At 37.7% G+C, this 20480-nt stretch overlaps 1 protein-coding gene across 1 annotated transcript in view; it reads right to left on the minus strand.

Moving 5' to 3' along the window:
- Positions 1-279: 279 nt before the first annotated feature.
- Atrnl1 (attractin like 1) overlaps positions 280-20480 on the minus strand; it is a 656020-nt gene continuing 635819 nt past the window's right edge. Inside the window, exon 29 of the mRNA XM_033761235.1 lies at positions 280-1244. Within this exon, the coding sequence (XP_033617126.1) occupies positions 1123-1244 (122 nt within the window). The 3' untranslated portion in view covers positions 280-1122. The remainder of the gene's footprint in view (positions 1245-20480) is intronic.

A 20480-nucleotide genomic window follows, 5' to 3' on the forward strand; every position in this document is an offset into this window, starting at 1 on the left:
TCTCTCATGGCACCAACATGTTCATGTTGGAAACAGGGTCTTGCTGATACAAGACAATACTCTTTTCTGCTTCTATTCTATGTAAAATAGTTGGCAGGAAAAAACTTGGGTCATATAATAATTTGGGAGCTGTTAACCTCTAAAATACACTGCATAACATTTGTAAAAGGTAAATAAAATTGAGCAGCTAGAAGAGGAAGGCCAAAAGAAAATGACACATTGCTATAAAAATGCAGATAGATCATTTAGGTCTGATCCAATGATTCCTAGGCAATTAAAAATTACCATATTGGAGCAGAAGCTTGCATACTATAAAATAACTATTTCAGCCCTCTTCAGGTTGTGGTATTGGAGACTGTTTTTGGAAGAAGGGGAAAATTGATTGCTGGACAGGCTTTTCCATGCTCTATCAGCTCTGATAATGAGTTAGGCAGTTGGCATAGACGAAAGGAATGTCCTTTACGCTCAGAATTCTAATAAACCTGTTGTGAAGTGGTACACATTCTAAATAGACTTATTCTGGTCTACATTCTGGTTAGGTAGAAAATTGTTACATTCTCAAGTTTGGACATGATATGGTCATGTGACACATTTAAATACATTACCTTCATTCCACTAAATCAAAATCTTGCTTTCACATTTACAGTGAGAAAAAAATACTATTATAAGCCTTGGGATGTGTTCATCTCCTGTTTATATACAGGTGACCTAAGTTTGCTTATGAGGCAAAAACTGTACAATTTTCATCATTCAGGCATTATAAAATGTCTTTCTTTAAAGTCTTGGGATATAAACAGTTGATTTATATGAATTACATATTTCCAGCTGTAAGAAATAATATACATCTTTTTCCAGGGTAATTTAATGTTAGCTCTGATAAGCCTAAAGTACAGTAGTCGTCAAAACTGACTTTATCACCTGTGACCATCAAGAGTGTTATTTTTATAAAACTCGTGAACTTTGTTTGGCCACTTGGGACATTGCCTATGTAGAGGGAGCTGTACTTGGGCCCTGGATTATATAGAGATTGGCCTCTATAAAACGTGAGGTTATAGAAGAGCTTTAACGGAAGCCATTTACAAAGTAAGTCAGTACAGAAGCTACAGGAGAGATTTCCATTTCTCAGACACAAGTTCCTTGACGGGTGGAGAGGTGTTTTCGATTTCGGATTCCCGACGTTTTATCTTTATTATCTGAAGGCTTCTGCTGTGAAATGTCTGTCAGGGCACTGGCAATTGCGAGGCCTGGAAGAGAAAGCAAGAAGCATTTAAATGCTTATTTAGACATTTCCGGGAGGGATGGAGCTGATGGCTTAGGGTCCTGCTTCCTATTGCTTCACAATTAGTCATGAGTGTTTAGCTGCTCATCCAGTGTTACCAAATAGAGCACTTCATACTCCAAGAACAGGCTTTAACAGAGCTAATGTAACTCTAACTTTGAGCAAGTCCGATATCTGACAAAACATCACGTTTAATTGTGGACAGGATTCCACCCAATTTCTGTCTGAATACCCTTTGCTCTAGATATACTAGGAATGTAGAAAGTTACTATTTTTTTTTTAGGAATAAAACTCAACACATCGATATTATTTTTAAAAGTTAGAACAGTTTTAGGTTTACAGGAAAATTGAGCCAATACTGACAAATGATTATCAACTACAGTGCACAGTTCACATTACAGTTCACTGTGTTGTTCAGTTCTAAGGATTTTGACAGGCGGATAATGTCATGTAGCCACTGTTACACCATCACGTAGAATAGTTCAATACCCCCAAAATCGTTGAATTATCCCTCTCCCCAAAGCCTCTAGCAAATGCTGGTCTTTTTCTTAAAGTATCTATAGTTTTTTTTGTCTTTTCCAGAATGTCATATAGTTGCAATCAAAAAGTAGCCTTTTGGACTGGTTTCTTTCAATCATATACTCTGCCTTATTTATATTCCCTGAGTCACTTTAGTTTCCTTCAGGTCTCATAGTTCTTCAGTAAAACAAAATGTCTCAAAACATTATACTGTACTATGAGGCCCAGACCACTTGGCCTTATCTCGATAGAGGTCAGTGAAGAACTTCATTCATTCTCTCTTTCTAGAGTCCTAGAGACTTGGCTTTGACATGAGCCGGCCTAATCCCTGATATGTCATAGCTGTCTTCTCCATGTGTTGCTCTTGGAGGAAGGCCTCTCCATTGGATCCTAAGAAGTCACTGAATTATTTTATTCTTGTGAATCGATTTATTCTAGGTAAGCTTCAAAGGCGATCAGTCTAGAACAGAACTCCAGAGATTTATGAATAGAAAGAAATGCCAATGCTGATACAGGCAGCTAAGAGGAAGGTTATCTAGACTGATGTGGAAGTCAGGGGAGGTTGTGGCTGGAGAAGTCTGAAAAAGTACCACATAGGCCCTCAGGGTCAGGCCTGCCAGTGACACAGATTGTTAGATTCCTTCAAAGAAGATCCTGGCAATCTTTGAGCCATTTCTGAACCTAACTGAAGATAGAAGCTTGAAGGTTAAGCAGGGAAACAGATGAGAAGAAATGTGGCCAACAAGCCCTACACTTCAGATATTTGGTGATGAAAATGATAAGGGAAGCAGTAGAGCTAGATTAAATATATAGTACCTGGATGTCTATGATTGCATGAGAGAATGATTTAAAACAAGAAAAGGTGTTTGTGGAGAAGGAGGGATTTAAGGTGTTAGAGAGGGAAGGGATTACACAATTGCAGTAATCACTACCTAGGCTAATAATACACATTTACCTTTTGAGGTTTGCTGTCAAGTGTCTTTCTCTTTCAGGGTATTAAATATTGTCCTGAATTTCTTAGAAACATTACATGTGTAAAGTTTAAATAAAAATTATATTCTTGATCTTTGACAAGCTCATGTCAACATCTAAACTGTCCAGTACAGAAGTTTTCGTCTCTTATCTTGCTGTAGCAAACAATTATTTTCTTATTTTTTTTTCTAGATGGAGGAGAAAAGCATTCATTTAAAAAAATCACATACAGTGGATATGCTAACTGAAAATTCAGTTCAGTCTGATCTTAAATTTTCACAAATCTCTTGGAACATTTCTGTCATAATCTACAACTTCCTGCTATTTCATTCCTGGCACCATTTTATCCAGAGATAGCCAAATATGACAGATAATATATGTCTCCTTTAATGTGGACAGAGACCACTTAGACTAATTTCAATGATCACACCATCCAAATATGAAATCATGTTGTTCATTAAACTACTGCATGACCTAGTTCAAAGAAGCTCTGAAAAATAATACTTTCCTTTCACATGTGGCTGCATAACGTTTTCCTTACTGAAGACATAGAGCCAGAAGAGAAGCAAACACATTGGGTTGCCAAAACAGGAAATTCTATACTAAGTTAAAACTGTCACAATATCTTTGTATTTTAAGATATAGGAAGACCGATGTCTAATTAAACTAGTGTTTTCCCCAACAGGTCATATGTTTACTACTGATTTTAAGGTTTGGAAACATATTCAGATAAAAAATAAAAAATCGAACCATATGCCAGTTGTTAAAATTTAATTCATTTATAATGAATTAAATTCAATTTAATTCACAAATAAAATAACAAATCATGCTTATTTTTAATTTGACAGATTTTTATCCTTTCCTATGAAAACGTAACATGTTTTCTCCTCAAAAGGCAGTAACTGGGTGGGAAATCTTGCGTTTCTCCAGGCAGTGGTATTTTAGTGTCTACCTTGTTTGCTCACAGAGAACACTCAAGGTCACTTGCCCTGAGACTTACAGATGGGGCAATGACAAGTCCATTCAGAGTTAAGCTTGAGTCCTTTACTAGATCACACACTTTGTAGCCCAGTATGGATTATTGAGCTTTATACATCTTGTAATTTAATCATGAACAATACAGAAGCATGATAACTGCATTCATGTATGTATCTACCTTGGACATAGTAACTTCATACATGTGTGCGCATGTGCCTTGAATGTCAAGTTAAATACACGTTTTTATTATTTTTGTATTTATTTATGTTTGGTATATGGTGAATTTCCCCAAATAAAGAACGAACTAGAACAACCCAGAAGTTGCGAGGTTTTCTTTCATCTCGAGAGAGGACCTGGATACAAGACCAAACAAGGGAACAAGTTTGCTGTCCTTCTGAGTTGCACTGTGTGGGGAGGACTCCTTAAAGAGATAGGGTACAGAGGGGAAGTGATCTCCATCATTTTGCTTCAGCACACCTTGTTAATGTAAGGGGACTAATTTTCTTAATGGATAGAAAGCAAAGTCAAAGTAGCATACTTTAAAGAAGACTATATTACTTCCTCATCCCCTAATCATACCACTGACATGCTGGTGAGAGAATGAAGTTACACATGATGGCCAATCCTCATATGAAAACAGAAGTCGGATTCATAACCTGCAATAACACACTCAGAAAACTAACTCCTTATCTACAATAAGCAGCATAGGAAGCCAGGCTGCATTAAGTCAGACTAATAGGACTTCAACCTGCTATCTACTAATAATTCATGAAGTTAACAATAATCCCTGGAACCACTGTCCTCTGATGGTTAGGATAACTGACAGCTTCCCTAATTGGTGTCCCCACTTCCAATTTAGGGCAATTAGAGAAAAGCACATATGTAGCTCTAACCAATTGCAGAATGTGCCACTTCTCCTTAGCCTGCCTATCCAGCTCCTAAGCCAACATCCTCTAATTGGCACCCCTGAAGTGCCCCTGCTTGCTTCTGAAAGTTTTTCCTCTCCTCTGCCTGCCTTTACATCTTGCCACAACACGAACCACAGCAGTCGGCTTGTTTGCTACCCAAAGCACTAAATGATTACATTTGCTTGTTCCCATTTTGTTGGTCTTGGTTTATTCACATATAGGCAATGACAGGAGAAGGGTAATGAGATCTTTTCTGGATTAAAAAAAAGATATTTATTAATAAAATAAGAGCAACCTAGAAACAGGTCCATTGTGTTGGCCCTTACAGCACACTTTCTCCTGGTCTAGACTTTACTAGGAGCTTTCCTGGATGGGAAGTTTTCCAGAAATGACCTGTGTGTCTTATGCCCTAGGACAAAGTGCTTGGTCCCAGTCAGATCCTGTGCGGTGGTGCATGCTGAGTTCCATTAAAATCAGGTCACTCCAGAAGACCATTTTTCAAAACGTCACACAAATCATCTGATGAAATCCACTTACTGTGTTCTCTAGGCCTAGCATAGTTCTTTGTTATCAAAGCAATACAATTAACTAGGGAAACAATTCATTATTTTAGACTGGCGGTCTAAAGGAATTTCATTTACCATGTCAAGATGATGCCCAGACGCTGCAGGCGAGCAAAATTTACATCAAAATATACCAGTAGATTCGATAAAAATGCTGGGGCTTAAATATTTATTATAAGCTTTACCTCTTTGCACTTTGATTCTTAAATACTAGACACTATGACATTTAGATTGTTTAAATATGAACTCCAAGCCACTTAAGAAAGAAAGTCCATCTTCTGTTGTCTGTTCCATTTCCCGTGGCCTCTTGGAGATTCAGACTGGTGCTTGCTACTGTGGAACCTGACGTGGTCACTCAGGCAGGGCAGCTTGGGAAGAAGCAGATATTTTAGGACTGTTGGAATTTCCTTCAGCAAACAGGCACAATTCAGTAGTCGTAGGGTTGGGTACCAAGTTGCCCCAACCAGTTTGTAAATAAGTAGAGCATACTCTAAAACCAGACCTTCACCCATAACCATGGAGAAAAACAATATTTGTTTTCTAAAATGTGTTTCATTTCTCCTTAAACATGTGCAAACATGTCCTAAAGAGAAAGCGGCACAAACGATGAAAAGCTAAATATTTAAATAGTAAATATATCTTTTTACAAACCACTAAATTTGCAACAAAAACCACTAAGGAGAAATATCAGGAATTTAGTTATTGTTAGTAAAACTCTAGTTTTCCCTAATGGAAGTAAAATGGTAATATTAGACTCCAGCAGTAACAATCTAATAATAAAATTACTGATGTGGTTTTTTTTTACAATTATTCCGAACAATTAATAAGTACAGTAATAAAATTCTGCACATCAAATGAAATTGCCTTGGAAAGAACATTCCTGCTTTATATACAAACATAGCACTTCCATTTTGCATTTGAACAAAAGCCTTAGAAAAGGCATTCATTTTGCAATGCTCTCCTCCCAAGTCTGTCTAAAAGCAGGCACAACTATATATTTTAATTTTCCAGGAAAACAGCTTCATTAGGCGTGAAAGGTTAATTGCAGGTTTAAGTGGAGTTCAGGGAACGGGTACAGGGTCTGTAGTGAATCGCAGTCTGCTCCGGGAAGACTGAATGAGTGCTATAAACTGTTTGCCCTGCTGAAATGTTTTACTACCTCATTTACTATCTGTCTTCTTTTACTGCTTGTATTTGTAGTTCTTCTAAACCTTTAATGGCTATAGTTTTATTTCACTGTAATCAGTTTTAAATGGAAATACCATGCTGGGATGTTTAAATGTTTTCCCTCTGATTGTATATAGCTACATACTACTGATCAGAGTCTCGGCTATCCTTCACATGATTAAGAAAGTGACTTTGGAAAACTTTGATGTTACACAGACTCTCACTATTGTGCAGACTCAATTTAACATTCAGTGTGGCCACTCTTGCCAATATGCAACTAGGGCTGGATGCATAATTAGGAAATATGCATTTCCATTTCAATTTATCTGTCGGAAGGCCAGCACAACTGAAGTCATTATTAGGCAAAACTCCAAAGGTTACACTGTTGAATAAAAACTGAAATACTTCAAGTGCTGAAGACGCTGGAATGACAAATGGACTAGTCATATTTGTCTGTGAGTTTAAAGAATGTCTCCCCTCACCTACTAAAAACCAATGACGACTACAGATGCCAAAGTTTAAGTACAAATGATCATTGGATTCTGGTTATAAAATTTTGTTTGGCCTTTAGCACATCATAATATTTATTTAAAGACACATTGTTCATGTTGTAGAAAATGTAATTCTACTCACCAACAGATGCCCCATCCAACAGTTTCTATGAGATTGCTAGCACTCCCTAAATTTTGTATAGACCTTCCCTCATTGGTTAGGATGTGCTGAGTAAATCATAGCTATTACTGTCTCAAATCATTGTTTCATGCAGATCTTCATGGTTCTTAGCAAGTAAGGCTTCTTTCAGACTTCATCAGTTCTAATTACATACTAGGAAATTTCACTTGGTTCATTTAAAATATTTGCCACCTTTCTAAAGAGCCACATACATTTACAAGAATCAACTTTTCAGCTACCTTTCCATGTTGGTAAGGAAATCTAGAACTCAATTAAATCAAGTGGGGAAATATATTCTAGTATTTTCTTTTTTCAGCAACAAATAACAATTTCTATATATGATCACCCTTTATTTTAGGCACCCATCATCCTTAGTTTTATTGAAGTGCTTATTACTCACTGGAGAAATGGAAGTAATGACGGTACTGTAACCGTTATAAAGAACCCACTTGTCGAAACAGGCTTTGAAAGAAAAGTTTATTCCAGGAGATCCTAGGCGCTACCAGGGAAAGATTTCATCCATGAGTGGACGGGTGAACACTGGGTGAGAGAGATAGCAACTGGTAGGGAAGACTATACTCATAAGATTTGGGGCAGGGGCTGTGATCCTGAGGAGTATTTGAGACTTGCATGCCCAAGGACGGCCTGCTCAGGTGTGTAGACAGTCACTGGTCCGCTCAGCACCAGGGGGGCTTGTATTTGCCCTACTGACTGAGAAGCTGTCATTGTTTGCTGAAGGCAGCTCGTTTGCTTTGTCTTGTTGGTTAAGGCCAGGCCTGACAGTAACAATGGCCACATTTCATTTTTCATTTGGTGATGCCATCATACATTAGTATTTCAGTAGTTCAGTGTCATTGGTTGTTTTAAATTAAAGGAAGTTATATATGCAAAAGTATTCTATAAACTACAAAGTTATTACATCAAATTAATTAGTAAATTATAAATGTGCAGAAAAATTCCCAAAGTCTAAAGATCAAACAGCTGTTTGAAGAGTAAATCACTTCATTCAACAAATATCTTCTTAAATTCCTACTATATACCAGGCACCACTCCCATCCCTAAGGATTTAACAATGAACGACGCAGACAGGATAGAAAAGCTCCTGTTCCTCACAGAGCTCATGCCCGTGTGTGTGGACCTCAAGCATTCTTTTCACAGAGTTAAGATTAAATGTATAAGGCTTAGAAAAGTGCCTGGCACATAAGGGCTCAAAAACATCATTGTTGTCCTAGTTGTCTTTCTCTTCCTCCTCTTTCTCCTCTTTCTTCTCCTCCTCCTCATTGTTATTGCAAAGCCAGAAGCCAAATAGGAAGCAATAGACAAAACTCTTAGCACTGGAAGATTTCCTACTCTCTGTAGTAGCACTGATTCATGCACTCATTCCAAAACCTAGTGTGGCTACTATGGGTTGGAATGTCAAATAAGGGGGAAAATGGATAGAAAGAAAGATTCCAGGACTCACAGATAGCAATGATCCAGGCAACACAGTCAGGGAGGTAATAACGGGCTCAGTTCTCAAAGCAGAGAGGCAAGGCATACGTGACTTTCCTGTGTTGCCTACTCATCAGGGAATGTAAAAATAATAGAAAGTGATGACAAAATACAGGAATTAGGCATTCCAAAGAGAGAGCATTATTTACATTAATATTGTTTGTGTTATTAAAAACATAATGATAACTTCTGTACACTTTCCAGTATAAAAAAAGTATTTTTTCATTCATTTACTTGGTTGTCCCTCAAAACCACTCTGTTTTAGTGGTACAGGAAGCTTTTGTGTTTATTTATTTATTTATTGTTTGTTTGTTTGTTTTGGTACCCAGGGATTGAACTCAGGACCTTGCACTTGCAAGTCAGGCAGCAGAACCACTGAACTAAATCCCTGGCCCCAGGAAGCTGCTTTTACATTAGTTTTCACAATGACCACAATGAGGCACAAAGCGAGCAAATGCCTAGTTTGGTTCACTCAGCTGGTGGGAGTGCAGGGACCTGAACCGCAAGCTCCAGATCCTTCGGCTCATATTCTGTTTGCTTTGTGGCTACAGCCACAAGAAGGAAACTGAGAGTTGGGTGCAAATTTCTTCTGAAGGATTTTGAGTGAAAACAAACAAAAAAAACAAGTAGAGATATGAAATCAGTATGGTCAAAGACATGAATTAATTTGATGGTAATATAGACAGCAATACTATTACAAAAACAACCATTCTGCTAGCACTGATTGAAAGCTTGCTGTCATCCAGGCATGGCCCTCAGGATTTTACATGCGTTGTTTTATCATTGCATGCAAATAGAAGTGGATGACAGTATGGGTCAAACTGATTAACATGTACTGAGGGCATATCATGGGCAATACTGTGGACTTAGCTGTTTTCAAAAAATGTTAAGCTAAAGCAAAGAAGCAAAAGCCCCCAGATTTGCTAACAATTGTAGAGACACAAGAAATCCTGTGAGGTAGGCACAAAGCACCAGGGAAACAAAGGGGTGAAGTCTCTAAGGTGTGTGCAGAAGTTGAACATTCCCAAAAGAGATAATCTCTGATGTGAAGATTTTGTTTTGTTTTGTGTTTGTTTCATTTCTGATGCTGGGGATTGAATCCAGGAACTCAATGAGCTACATCTCCAGGTCTTCTTACTTTGAGACAGTAAACAGGGCTTGAACTTGTGATCTTCCTGCCACCCACATATCTGGGATTACAGGTGTAGATTTCCACGCCTAGTTTGAGCCGAGGTTTGAATCATGAGAAGAACTACTGACTGATACTGGCATGAGGGCTTGATGTATTCTGGATAGAAGGAACCACAAATTCAACAGGAAGGAAAGAAAAAGTATTTGAGAAACTGTAGGACTACACTGTGAGTGGAACATGAGACACTGATGAGACAGAATATAGAGAATTAGACAGAAAAGGATCTATAGGACAGACTTATGTGCCAAACCAGGACACTGATTTCTAATCTGCAAGCCAAGAGAGCCATGGAATGAATTTAGAGGAACACGATCAGATTTTTATTTCAAAGAGAAATAAGTGGTAGCATAGAAGATAGGCAGGAGTAGGGGGTGAGTTTATTATTATTAAATCAAATAAGAAGGCAGTAGTAAGGAGAGAGAAAGGGTATGCACAGGACAGGTATGTAGGAGAGATGTTATAGGAGGTGAAAGTAGGGCAGAATATGAAATAACTCCATTCTCCTGAGTCCATTTTCTGGCTTGGGTATGTAATACACAAAAATATTATTGACTGGCATATGAGGGGAAAGGAAAAGGAAGGGTGTGTGGGGAACCAGTGGGTCCGTATTTTAGTTCTAGACATAGCGAGTTCACTGACATTTAGGACAGCCTTGGGGGCATCTAGCTGAACATACAGGTGTGAAGCTCTGAAATGAAGCCTGTCTCAGAGACAATCCTACAATTGTTAGTTATTTGCATGGATGGAATCAGAAGACTTTGTATCGTTGGGTAACGTAGCTGTTGCAGTAGTTAAAAATGTAAAATCTCACTGGCTTAACTAAACAGAAATCAGTTTCTCACACTGTAAATGAATCTCTCATATGGACAGGTGCCAGGTTGTGCGGCAGGGGATAGGGAAGGAAACACCTCTGGTTTATGTGTTAGTCGAGGACTCTGCCTGAAGCCACTTCTGTCACTTCTGCCATCTTCAACCCATGGATTCCACAGTTGCCTTCATCACTGATATGTAGGTGGCAGGAGGGAGATGAGAGGGTGGAAAAGGCACGCTCTTTCTTACACCACTTTGGGCAGATAAGTTCACGACAATCTTTCAGTTCCATTAGCAAGTACTGTTTTCTGGTGACAACTGTCTACGACTGGGTTGGGATTGGTATGTATATGAGGATCTGGTGGGGAGCTAGTATTCTCTGTATCAGAGTGGATGAGGCCACCAAAGCAAGAGGAATACAAGGCATGATCAAAATATATGAAGAATATTTACATTTTTAAAAAATGTATTATACAAAAAGACACATTGCTATTTGTCCTGCTCAGAATACTTCCTCTTCCTTTGAACACACTTATCCTATGGTTTTTTCCATTTTCTGAAGCACTTTGGAAGTCTTCTTTTGTAAGTGTCTTTATGGGGTGCAATAAAAGATATGTGATGCTGTCAAGTGATATCCAGTGGAAAGGCAGACTTGTGAACACATCACAGTGTGTTTTCATTCATTTTATGCACCAGATCTAGCACTGTGTGACTTTGGGTCTTCGCCAAAGTCAAAAATGACCATCAAAGGCAAATGTTTCAGGATATCAAGGCAGCCATGCCAATTCAGCTAAAGACACTCATGAAAGAAGTCTTATAGAACTGCTTCAAAAAGTGGCAGGGACAATGGGATAAGTGTATTTAAACTGAGGAGGAGCCTTTCAAGGGGGATCAACGTCAATGTTTCTTTTACTGGAATAATTTTTGAAATTTAAACATTCACCATATTTTTTCCATCACACCTTATAGAGTGAGAAGAGAAAATAAATAAGAGGGCTGATAGTGAAAAGGACAGGATCACTCAGGGAGGTAGAAGAAACCAGAACAGAGACCGATCAAAGACTCAAGGAAGACTCGTTGGTTCCTAGTTATAACATGTGGATCTTGTTTCTGTTTGTGGAAAATAGCTCCAAAATTCCATGGCAACTCCAAGCCAGCTGAGTTTGTGGTTTCCAAATTTTCTTGACTTGAAATTCACAGAATTTCATAAATCCTTTGAGATTTCTCTTGGAAGGAAGTTGGAGTAGGTGGCCACTGAGGTCACTCCTGGCTCTACAAATTTATGACTGCAGCTGCCTTTCTTCAGCAGGCTATCAGAGCTGCTGTTTCTGCTCATGTGTGCTCTTGTGTGTCCCAGAAGGGGCTGTCGCAAAGTCACTGTGAAGTCAGGGGGGTGGCTGGATTCAAGGGCTTGCCTGCTGGAAGTTGCATTTAGTCTTACTAGCAGAGGATTAGAGAAAGACTGAATATTCTACCAGAGTGAGGAACACAGTGGTAATACAATCTTGGACGTGGTTTGTACTTGGGAGATGTGGTTTCTATGATGCCAATGAAATTGGTCAAGAAACTGACTCTAGTCTCAGCTCAGGGAAGTGAAGAGGGTGGGCGGTGCCAAAACTCAGGCTGGAACTTGATTTTGGTTTGGTAATTTCTAAGCAGCCTAGTAATATTCTTTAAAATTTAATCTTCTGTTTTTTTATATCTTAGTATAGTTTCATCTCTATAGCTCTGTATCCTTTTTTAGGGGGAAACACCTTGAAAGTAGGAACTATTCATTTTTATGTTGCAACTTGTATCTAAAATAAGACAGATGTTCAATAAGTATTATTTGCAAGAGAATAAAACAAGGTATTGTAGAGCTATTTGCTGTTTATGTGAAATCTAATTAGAAACTTCAGGTCTGCACCCTTAAAGTATTTGGCAATACCAGGTTGAGCCTCATGTTTCCCTCATCCTGTACCTAGCTGCAGAGAAGTTGCTCAGAGCAGGGTGAGAGTCAGTCAGGCCAGGGGCACAATGTCCAGGCCTCACCGTGGCTATAGTTCATGCTGGCCATGACAGGAACCAAGGGAGATGGTCCTGAAGGTGCTGCATTCTGTCTTCCCAGCATGTTATCATTGTTTCCCTAAGGACAGGACAGGACAGGCTCAACTCAGAAAGTGAGAGCCACAGCCACATGCACATGCAAGCTCAGTATCTTGGTCCACATAGTCTCTGAACAGGTGTCAGTATCTGCAGCTCTGTGCACAGACTGATGAAAACTGCAAACAGCTGCCATGCTGGCATGGCGTCAAAGCTCATGCAACTTGGCTCTCCCCAGATGCCCTCAGAGAGGCTTCTGCTATTTCACACCGACTTTGGGAGTCCATGGCAAGCTCTCCTTAGCTCCTGAAGGACTCACCTCAGTTCCCGGTCACTATCTACCCTCTCTTAGAATATTTGTGCAGACTCACAGCCAATACACATTGTTTTTGTTTGTTCTTTTTTCTTTTTAGTCAGATACCCACTTACAAGAAACTAGATGACAGCTTTAAATCAAGATTAAATAGCTTTGAGAGGTTATGTGCGTCCTTGCTTTCCATAGCATTTGTGTGAGAGCATGGGAGAATGTGGGGACAGATACAGCATCACACAGCACAGACATACCACAATGCACAGTAGAAGACCAGCTGTTAACTATAACAATGAATGTTAGTATTTTCTAAGGCAATGTTCCTATGCTCAGAGCACTCAACACTAAAATAAATAGAAAATACACAACTATCTGCAGAGTCAAAATATTATTTTAATAAACTCAATTAGTAAAGCAAAGATATGGCTACTGTGTGGCTCAGATCATTTCAAAGTTGGGAGAAAAAAAGCACCATATGTTGAATTATGCAAATCCTCACTTCTAGCCATTTAGATAAAATATAAGGGAAAATGCTATAGAGAATCATGATTTTTCCATTAATATTATTATGCATTGCTGAGGCCTTACCAAAAGTTATTACAGATAACTTAAAGGCCAAAGGCATTTTAACAAAAACAGGTGTCTGCTGCCAAATTGATCCTTGATAAATTTCTTTTGCTGAAGGAAAAGGCAATATAATTGGACAGCATATTTCTCAAAGCAGACTTGAAACCTTCCCTCTGATGTTTGCTAAGAGATCCAGATCCTGTACCATGATAGTACACTTTCCAATAATTCAAAGCAGGGACTTCTTGGAAGCAGTTTGTTTAACTGATCTCCTTTAATCTAACAGAGCATGGTATAAAAGAAAGCTTCATTCTCTGAAGCAATTTTGAGAATTTGAGTATGTCTCATGGATGCTGCCTCTTCTGAGTGAAAAGAAAGCATCATTTTGTCCCACTTTGCCTTTGGGAGCAATCCAAGTGGCCTCTGAGTTACTATAAATTGAGAACTGTCACAGAGTCAGTACTGGTAGGGACCTTGCAGATAAGTCACAGAAATCTGACATCAGAATGAACTGGAACTTCCTGATGTTGTATCCAGGGGGATAAACACTGCCCTGTGTTCACACCTAGGCATTTCCAGATATGAAGGGAATTCTCATGCATGGTGGCTGCAATCCGTGCTGACTGTCTGCTCGTGGTTTGCCAAGCATATCTGTGTAAAGGGGACCTTACTAACCACGGTTTTCTCAATGTAGCAGTAGAGTGGGTTAAGTATGGATAGAGGTAGAAATTCTTATTAGTATGTGTCATTACAGAATGCCTACTGGGAAGACAACCAAGATGTCATTTATGAGAGAAATAGGAGACTTTGCCCTCTTTATTAGGCACATTCACTTTGGATGCCATTTACCTACTTTCAGTAAGTGCCTTAGCTGGCATGAAGATGAAAAAATTTGCTTTCAGGTCAATAAAGGAAATCTCTCATGATCAGTTGTTGATTACAGACAGGTCTTCTGAGCAGTAGGCGTTGAGCTGCATTCTATAAAGGGCTCTTGCATTAGTCCTGCTCTGCACTCTGGGCAAGGGGCCAGTAAACCACCCAGCTGCCTCTTTCCGTCCACTGGATGATGAGGTCCCACAAGTAGAGGAAAGACTGTTTTAGATAAAGAAAAGAAACTTATAACATGATTACATTTTAGAGGCATTCAATCTAAGTGAAGTACAGCATAAGTACTGTATTATCTGGTTCTACAAATTATACTTTCATTAGATTTGGTTCCATATTCTTCTATCCCAAACTCTCTCTTATTAAAGTAGGAGAAATGAATATTATAATTTTTATTTTAATTTTTATTGCAAAGATATATATAACTTGCCTCAAAACAATGTAAATGGGGATCTTGAAAGGACATATAAATCATTTACTTTTAATCAGCTGCTATATTTTAAGTCTCCCTGTTTCTTTTTTTATATAAAAAACTATGTTTTTAAAGCATTGTGAAAACTGGTGTCATAATCAGAAAAAGAGGAAGCCCTCTGTGAATAAGCGTGCATTTTAATTAATCATATTTTGCTCCTGCACAAGTTGTTAGACTTGGAAATAACAAATTAGTTGTTTTTATTTCTTTGGTCAAGTGTTAACTGGGAGAACGGAATGGAGAGGCCAAGGAGCCACAATACCGCCAAGGGACTGCCTGTCATTTCACGAGAACTGAAATAACTTGTAAAGATGGACAATCAGAGTATAAAAGGCAGATCCTTATGCTCAAGAACACATGCCCAGTGTCCATCACACTACTCTAAGGTGTATACTGGAGCATGCCGTCTAGAGGGTTGTAGACAATGTTACCTGTAAAAACTGCTAAGTGAGATGCCCGAAAAGAAATGTGGCTGTACCTTTGTACAGAACTGTGTGTATGACCAGAGCTGGCCCAGCTGAATATTTTAACCAAGCCAATCATGCCTTAATTTAATTTTAATTCAGATAAAGCCAGTGATTGAATTGCAGATAGCTGAACTGCCTGGATGTTTGAGTGAACTGCTCAGACTGGTTTCCAGGTGTGGGGTTCTTGATGGCATTTATGCAGACATTTATGATCCAACCAGAAGGCTTGCTGAACTCCAAATCTGAGCATGGGCGTCACATAAATGTGCACTTAAACATGAGGGGACAACTTCTGGGGGAAAGGAAAGTGTAACAATCTCCAGGACTACCACAGGATAAGAGAAGTTGTAATTTTAACTCACTGAGGGGAAATTCCTGCTTAGAAGAGGGAAACGAGACTTATGATGTCATGAGAAAATAATTCTATTCTAAAATATGGAGTGCCGGTATTCAAATGTGAATTCTACATAGCTAATCAAGCATAGCTATATCCTTAGAGTTCAGGTCCAGAGGAAATGCTTCTTAAACTTTCTAAAATGACCAGTTTCAATACACAACAATGTATACCACGTTTTATGGGAGGATTTTAGGAGATACATAATCAAACTTGAAGTGGCACTTCTATTGGGGGTATCTAACCCTTTTCAACATTTATATCAGATTGGCATTTGAAAAGTAAGAGGAACTAAAAAGAGAGAAAAAACAATATATAAAAGCAATCTGTTTGACTCTCCATCTCTCCATCACTAATGTATCGACATATGTTTTGTTGTAGTATTGCTCAAAATTAGCTTTGAGATAAAAATTCATATCAATTATCCCATAACGTAGCCTAATCACTGCTGACATTTTGAAGGAAGATGTCAGAAAGCCAAGAGTAAATAAGTGCATGTGAAATTATTACACGTGTTCATCATAGCTTGTGATCTTCCTCCATGAGATCATTTTCCCTTAAAAGTGCGATGATGACCACACCTGGAGGCAGAAGAAACTAACGGGATCCTCGGACCTGCGCAGGTCGTGGGCTCCCCCACGTCACACTTCTCTGGTTCACGCCAGGTACATGAGCACTGGATATGCTTTAATTTTAATTTCATTGTTTTATTAATTTTTATTACTTTGTATATGGCATAAAAATAAGATAGAGTGCCTCAAAAGATTTATGCTTTAAATTCTCTTTCTCAACTTATGAGCCTAGAATTAAATGAACATTAAATCCAACTTTTAAAATTTAGCAAACATTGTAAACTTTAATATTAAAAAGGAATGCTTGATACTAAATAACAATTCCTAAATCCCAGTAAGAGATAAGTGTAATCAAACTTAACATCTATACCTTTTCCTTTTGGAAAATATGGGTGTAAATGAGTCCCTACAATTTATGCTTAGTCAATATAAAAAGTTACAATTTTCCTTGTTGGAATGAGTGAAAGCCTTGTTGTAATTGTAACACAAAATGCACAAAAAGATACTGTTTATTTTCTCTTACCTTCTTCTGGATAACTACTGAAAATGTAGTTTGTGAATATTTAATCAAAGAAAAGCACAAGGATTCAATGGGTTCTAATCCCTTTCTTATAATATCATTGAAATGAACATAAATAATCTTAAAAGTACAAGAGAATCAAGTTTACAGAACATTCTTATTAGAATCATTCTCAAAATTTTAATGTACTAATGATGTATATATATTCCTATAATCAGCAAGTTATAAAATATTACATTAAAAATATTCTAGCACTGTTGTATTACTGATATGAACAGATGCAAAATATTTTCCTGTTTTTAAAAAATCTATTTTTCTGGTTTCCATCAGCATATTTAAACAAGAAAAAAGATGAGACAGTAATTATGCAGACCTGAACTCGGAACCCTTAATTTGCAATAATGAAATAATCAATAGACAATTCTCCTCCCCAGGACAAACAGAATGAGAATTTATTAAGAAACATTACAAACTTTCATACAAGGTAATTAATACAGGCTGCACTATAGAGTATTACATTTTAATGACTTTCCGTTAAAATTGCATGAATTTTATGTAAGGAAAATCTTATGAACTCTAAGTATAGTTCCTTTCATTAACATTAAATCAGTTAGCTTTAAATTATGAAAAAAGAATGCTAAGTTTTACACAATAGTTTGTATAGTTTTAATTTCCATTCGTGGAAAAACACAATAAAGTAATTTTCTTGGAAAGACTTTGACAAATGCGTTAATCATAAAAAAAACCTGAATTCAATTTACTTTTTCTCACAAGGATAGATATAGATAAGAGCTTACTGATTTAACATTCTTTAAGTAATATGAGATGTAATGATAAGAATGGGGATATTCATAGAACCAGAAAATCTTATTTTTTTATTTATTTTTGCAAGATGGGGTTTGAACTCAGGACTTTGCACTTGCCAGGCAGGTGTCGCGTTGCCACTGAGCTACATCCCTGGCCCTTTTTTATCTATTTTTTGTTTGTTTGTTTGTTTTGGTACCGGGGATTGAACTTGGGCCCTTGTGCTTGTGAGGCAGGTGGCAGAACCACTAAGCTAAATCCCTGGTCCTTTTGGGTTTTTTTTTTGTTTTGTTTTGTTTTGTTTTGTTTTGTTTTTTGGTAGCCTGGCCCCTTTTCTAATGGAACCAGAGAATTTTAGAACTGGAAGGGTCCTTAGAAGTTTTCTAGCATAACAAGAAGGGAGGGGGAGATAAGTGTCCAAATACTCCATAGAGCCAGGAAGTGAAGAGGGATTATTTTCATCTTCTCCATTGGAAACCATGATCACGTTAGAATTATTCATGTACTAAAGTGTCTTTTTAATTATTTTGAATTTCTTTTTTTTTTGGTAGCGGGGATTGAACTCCGGTCCTTGCACTTGCAAGGCAGGCCACCGAACCGCTGAGCTAAATCCCTGGCCCGGCTCTTTAATTATTTTGGTTCCTCCTGAACCACGCTACTTCTTGGCCCTTAGGTTTTGAGGGTATAGTGAGAGCCCAGAGATGATACTGTAGCATAACATGAAAAGCTTACGGCAGAATTTGGATATTTAAAAAATAGCATGAAAACAGCACGAAGATTGTCCCTAACACCTACACTGTGCACTGATTTATTTGACAAGTCAATGCAATGCTGTCAAATACATTTACAAGTTTGTATCACCGTGAAAAGGCTTGGATAAAGAAATATTCAACAGAAATGTCTTATATTGCAAATATTTTTGTTATTTGCTATTTGTCTTATTTTTTAAGCTTCAAGTCTCATTTTTAAATATGGTACAAGTTGTAGATAATCTATATGATCCCTATGTATATCTGTTGCTTGTATAGCTAGCTGTTCCCTATTGAAAGTTTCTCACATGGTGTTATCTACTGCTTTTCATTTTACATTTTTTGGTATTGAAAAATTCAAAGGAAGCTACTGAAAGCAATGGTAATCACAATATTCTTAGCAAATGTTTAAACTTTAATAATCATTTTGGAATGAAATGTAATTCAAAATTTTGATTTTTCAGCCAGGCATGGTGGCGCATGCCTGTAATCCCAGCACTTGGGAGGCTGAGGCAGGAGGATCGCTATGAGTTCGAGACCAGTCTGGGCTACATAGTGAGTTCCAGGTCAGTCTCAACTACATAGTGATAAGGGGCCAGGGATTTAGCTCAGTGGTTCCAGCGCCTGCCTCAACTACATAGTGAGACCCTGTCTCAAAACCCCCCCCGCCCCAAATTTTTTTTTGATTTTCAACATACATATTACCTGTGTGCACACATGTGTATTTCTGGGATGTATGAAGAGGTTAATATAATAACTGGGCCACTTCAATACAGCCACTTTATTATCATTAGATACACTTTAAACATTGTCACTACACACGATCTTTAAATATGGAAAAGTGTTTTGAAAACCATGCATTACGTTGGGTTCATGGGAAGGATCCACATTCTCCCTTTTCTATGGGGTGAAGAGGCAAACACTCACACCCTAAGGCAAGGAGGAGAGCAAACGCAGCAGCCCTCACCATGCATACCATTTTCCTTGTGTTACAACTGGAAGTTCTCTTCACTCCAGTGGATCTTTGTTTCATAGAAATTAATTTCTTTTTCTTTTCACCAATGTCTCTTCTCTCCACACATTATTTTATAAGAAAAAATTGCATTAATTTTAAAATTTTAAAGTCTCTTCCTATATTATCATGTCAGTTTGAAAAAGTCGGTATTGGAGGAGTACTTTTTTCTAAAGATAATACCAACAGATTTTTGAGTAAGAAAACTAATTTGCTTGCATATATATATAAAAATTTTATTTTAAGGCCTATTTTATTTTGATGGGCTTTCTTCAGAAAATTTTAACAATATTTCATTTTAGCTAAATGATTATGTATAAAGGATCCTTCATTCTGTCTTCTTATGGGAACATGCAACTACCAATTAGCAAATTACAATGCTTTTCTAAAAGATAATAATGAACCTAAAAATATTTCTCAAATTCAAGATCAAATTATCTACGACATCCAGTTCTTCACTTCAAGCAAATAGCAGTGCTACAAACTCGGTGAGCGTATGAGGCTGGGTTTACAGGAGGTTCTGGCTCTGGTCCTGTTGACTCAGAGCCCTGAGTAATGAGTGGGCAGCAGTCTCAGTGCAGGGAAAACCTTGCCTCTTTTCTAGGCAAGTCAGAGATCTCAAAGCAGGGGAGCACATATGTGTTTAAGGAACATTTTTACTACTCAGTTTGAAACATAGGAATTTTTGGTTAACCTTGCGTTATCCACACTATTTAGTTAATGTTTTTATTCTACAATATTTGAAAATGTGGAGTTATAAAAAGGGTTATTAAATTTGGGACAATTCCATTCAAAAATGAGAGGATCCATCAATATTTTATACCAACACAACTCTTTAGAAAACCAACAATTTACATGAAGTGAAGGTTACTAAAACTGTATTTCTTCTGGGATTAATAGTGGGTGTACTTAGGTGGCATCTCTTAGTCCCAACACTTGAAAATAAAGCACTAACAAAGAACAGCTGCAGCTGGAAGGTAAATGAGGGTGCATTCTTAAACTCCAGCACAGTAAAAACCAGAAGCACGTAGGGGGAATTATAAGAGAATGTAAGAACCTTAAGTAAAAACTCATTATCATTCTTTAAAAATGCTA

The sequence above is a fragment of the Fukomys damarensis genome, unplaced genomic scaffold (genome assembly GCF_012274545.1).
Source record: "Fukomys damarensis isolate Sample0158 unplaced genomic scaffold, DMR_v1.0_HiC HiC_scaffold_8, whole genome shotgun sequence".
Taxonomy (NCBI): domain Eukaryota; kingdom Metazoa; phylum Chordata; class Mammalia; order Rodentia; family Bathyergidae; genus Fukomys; species Fukomys damarensis.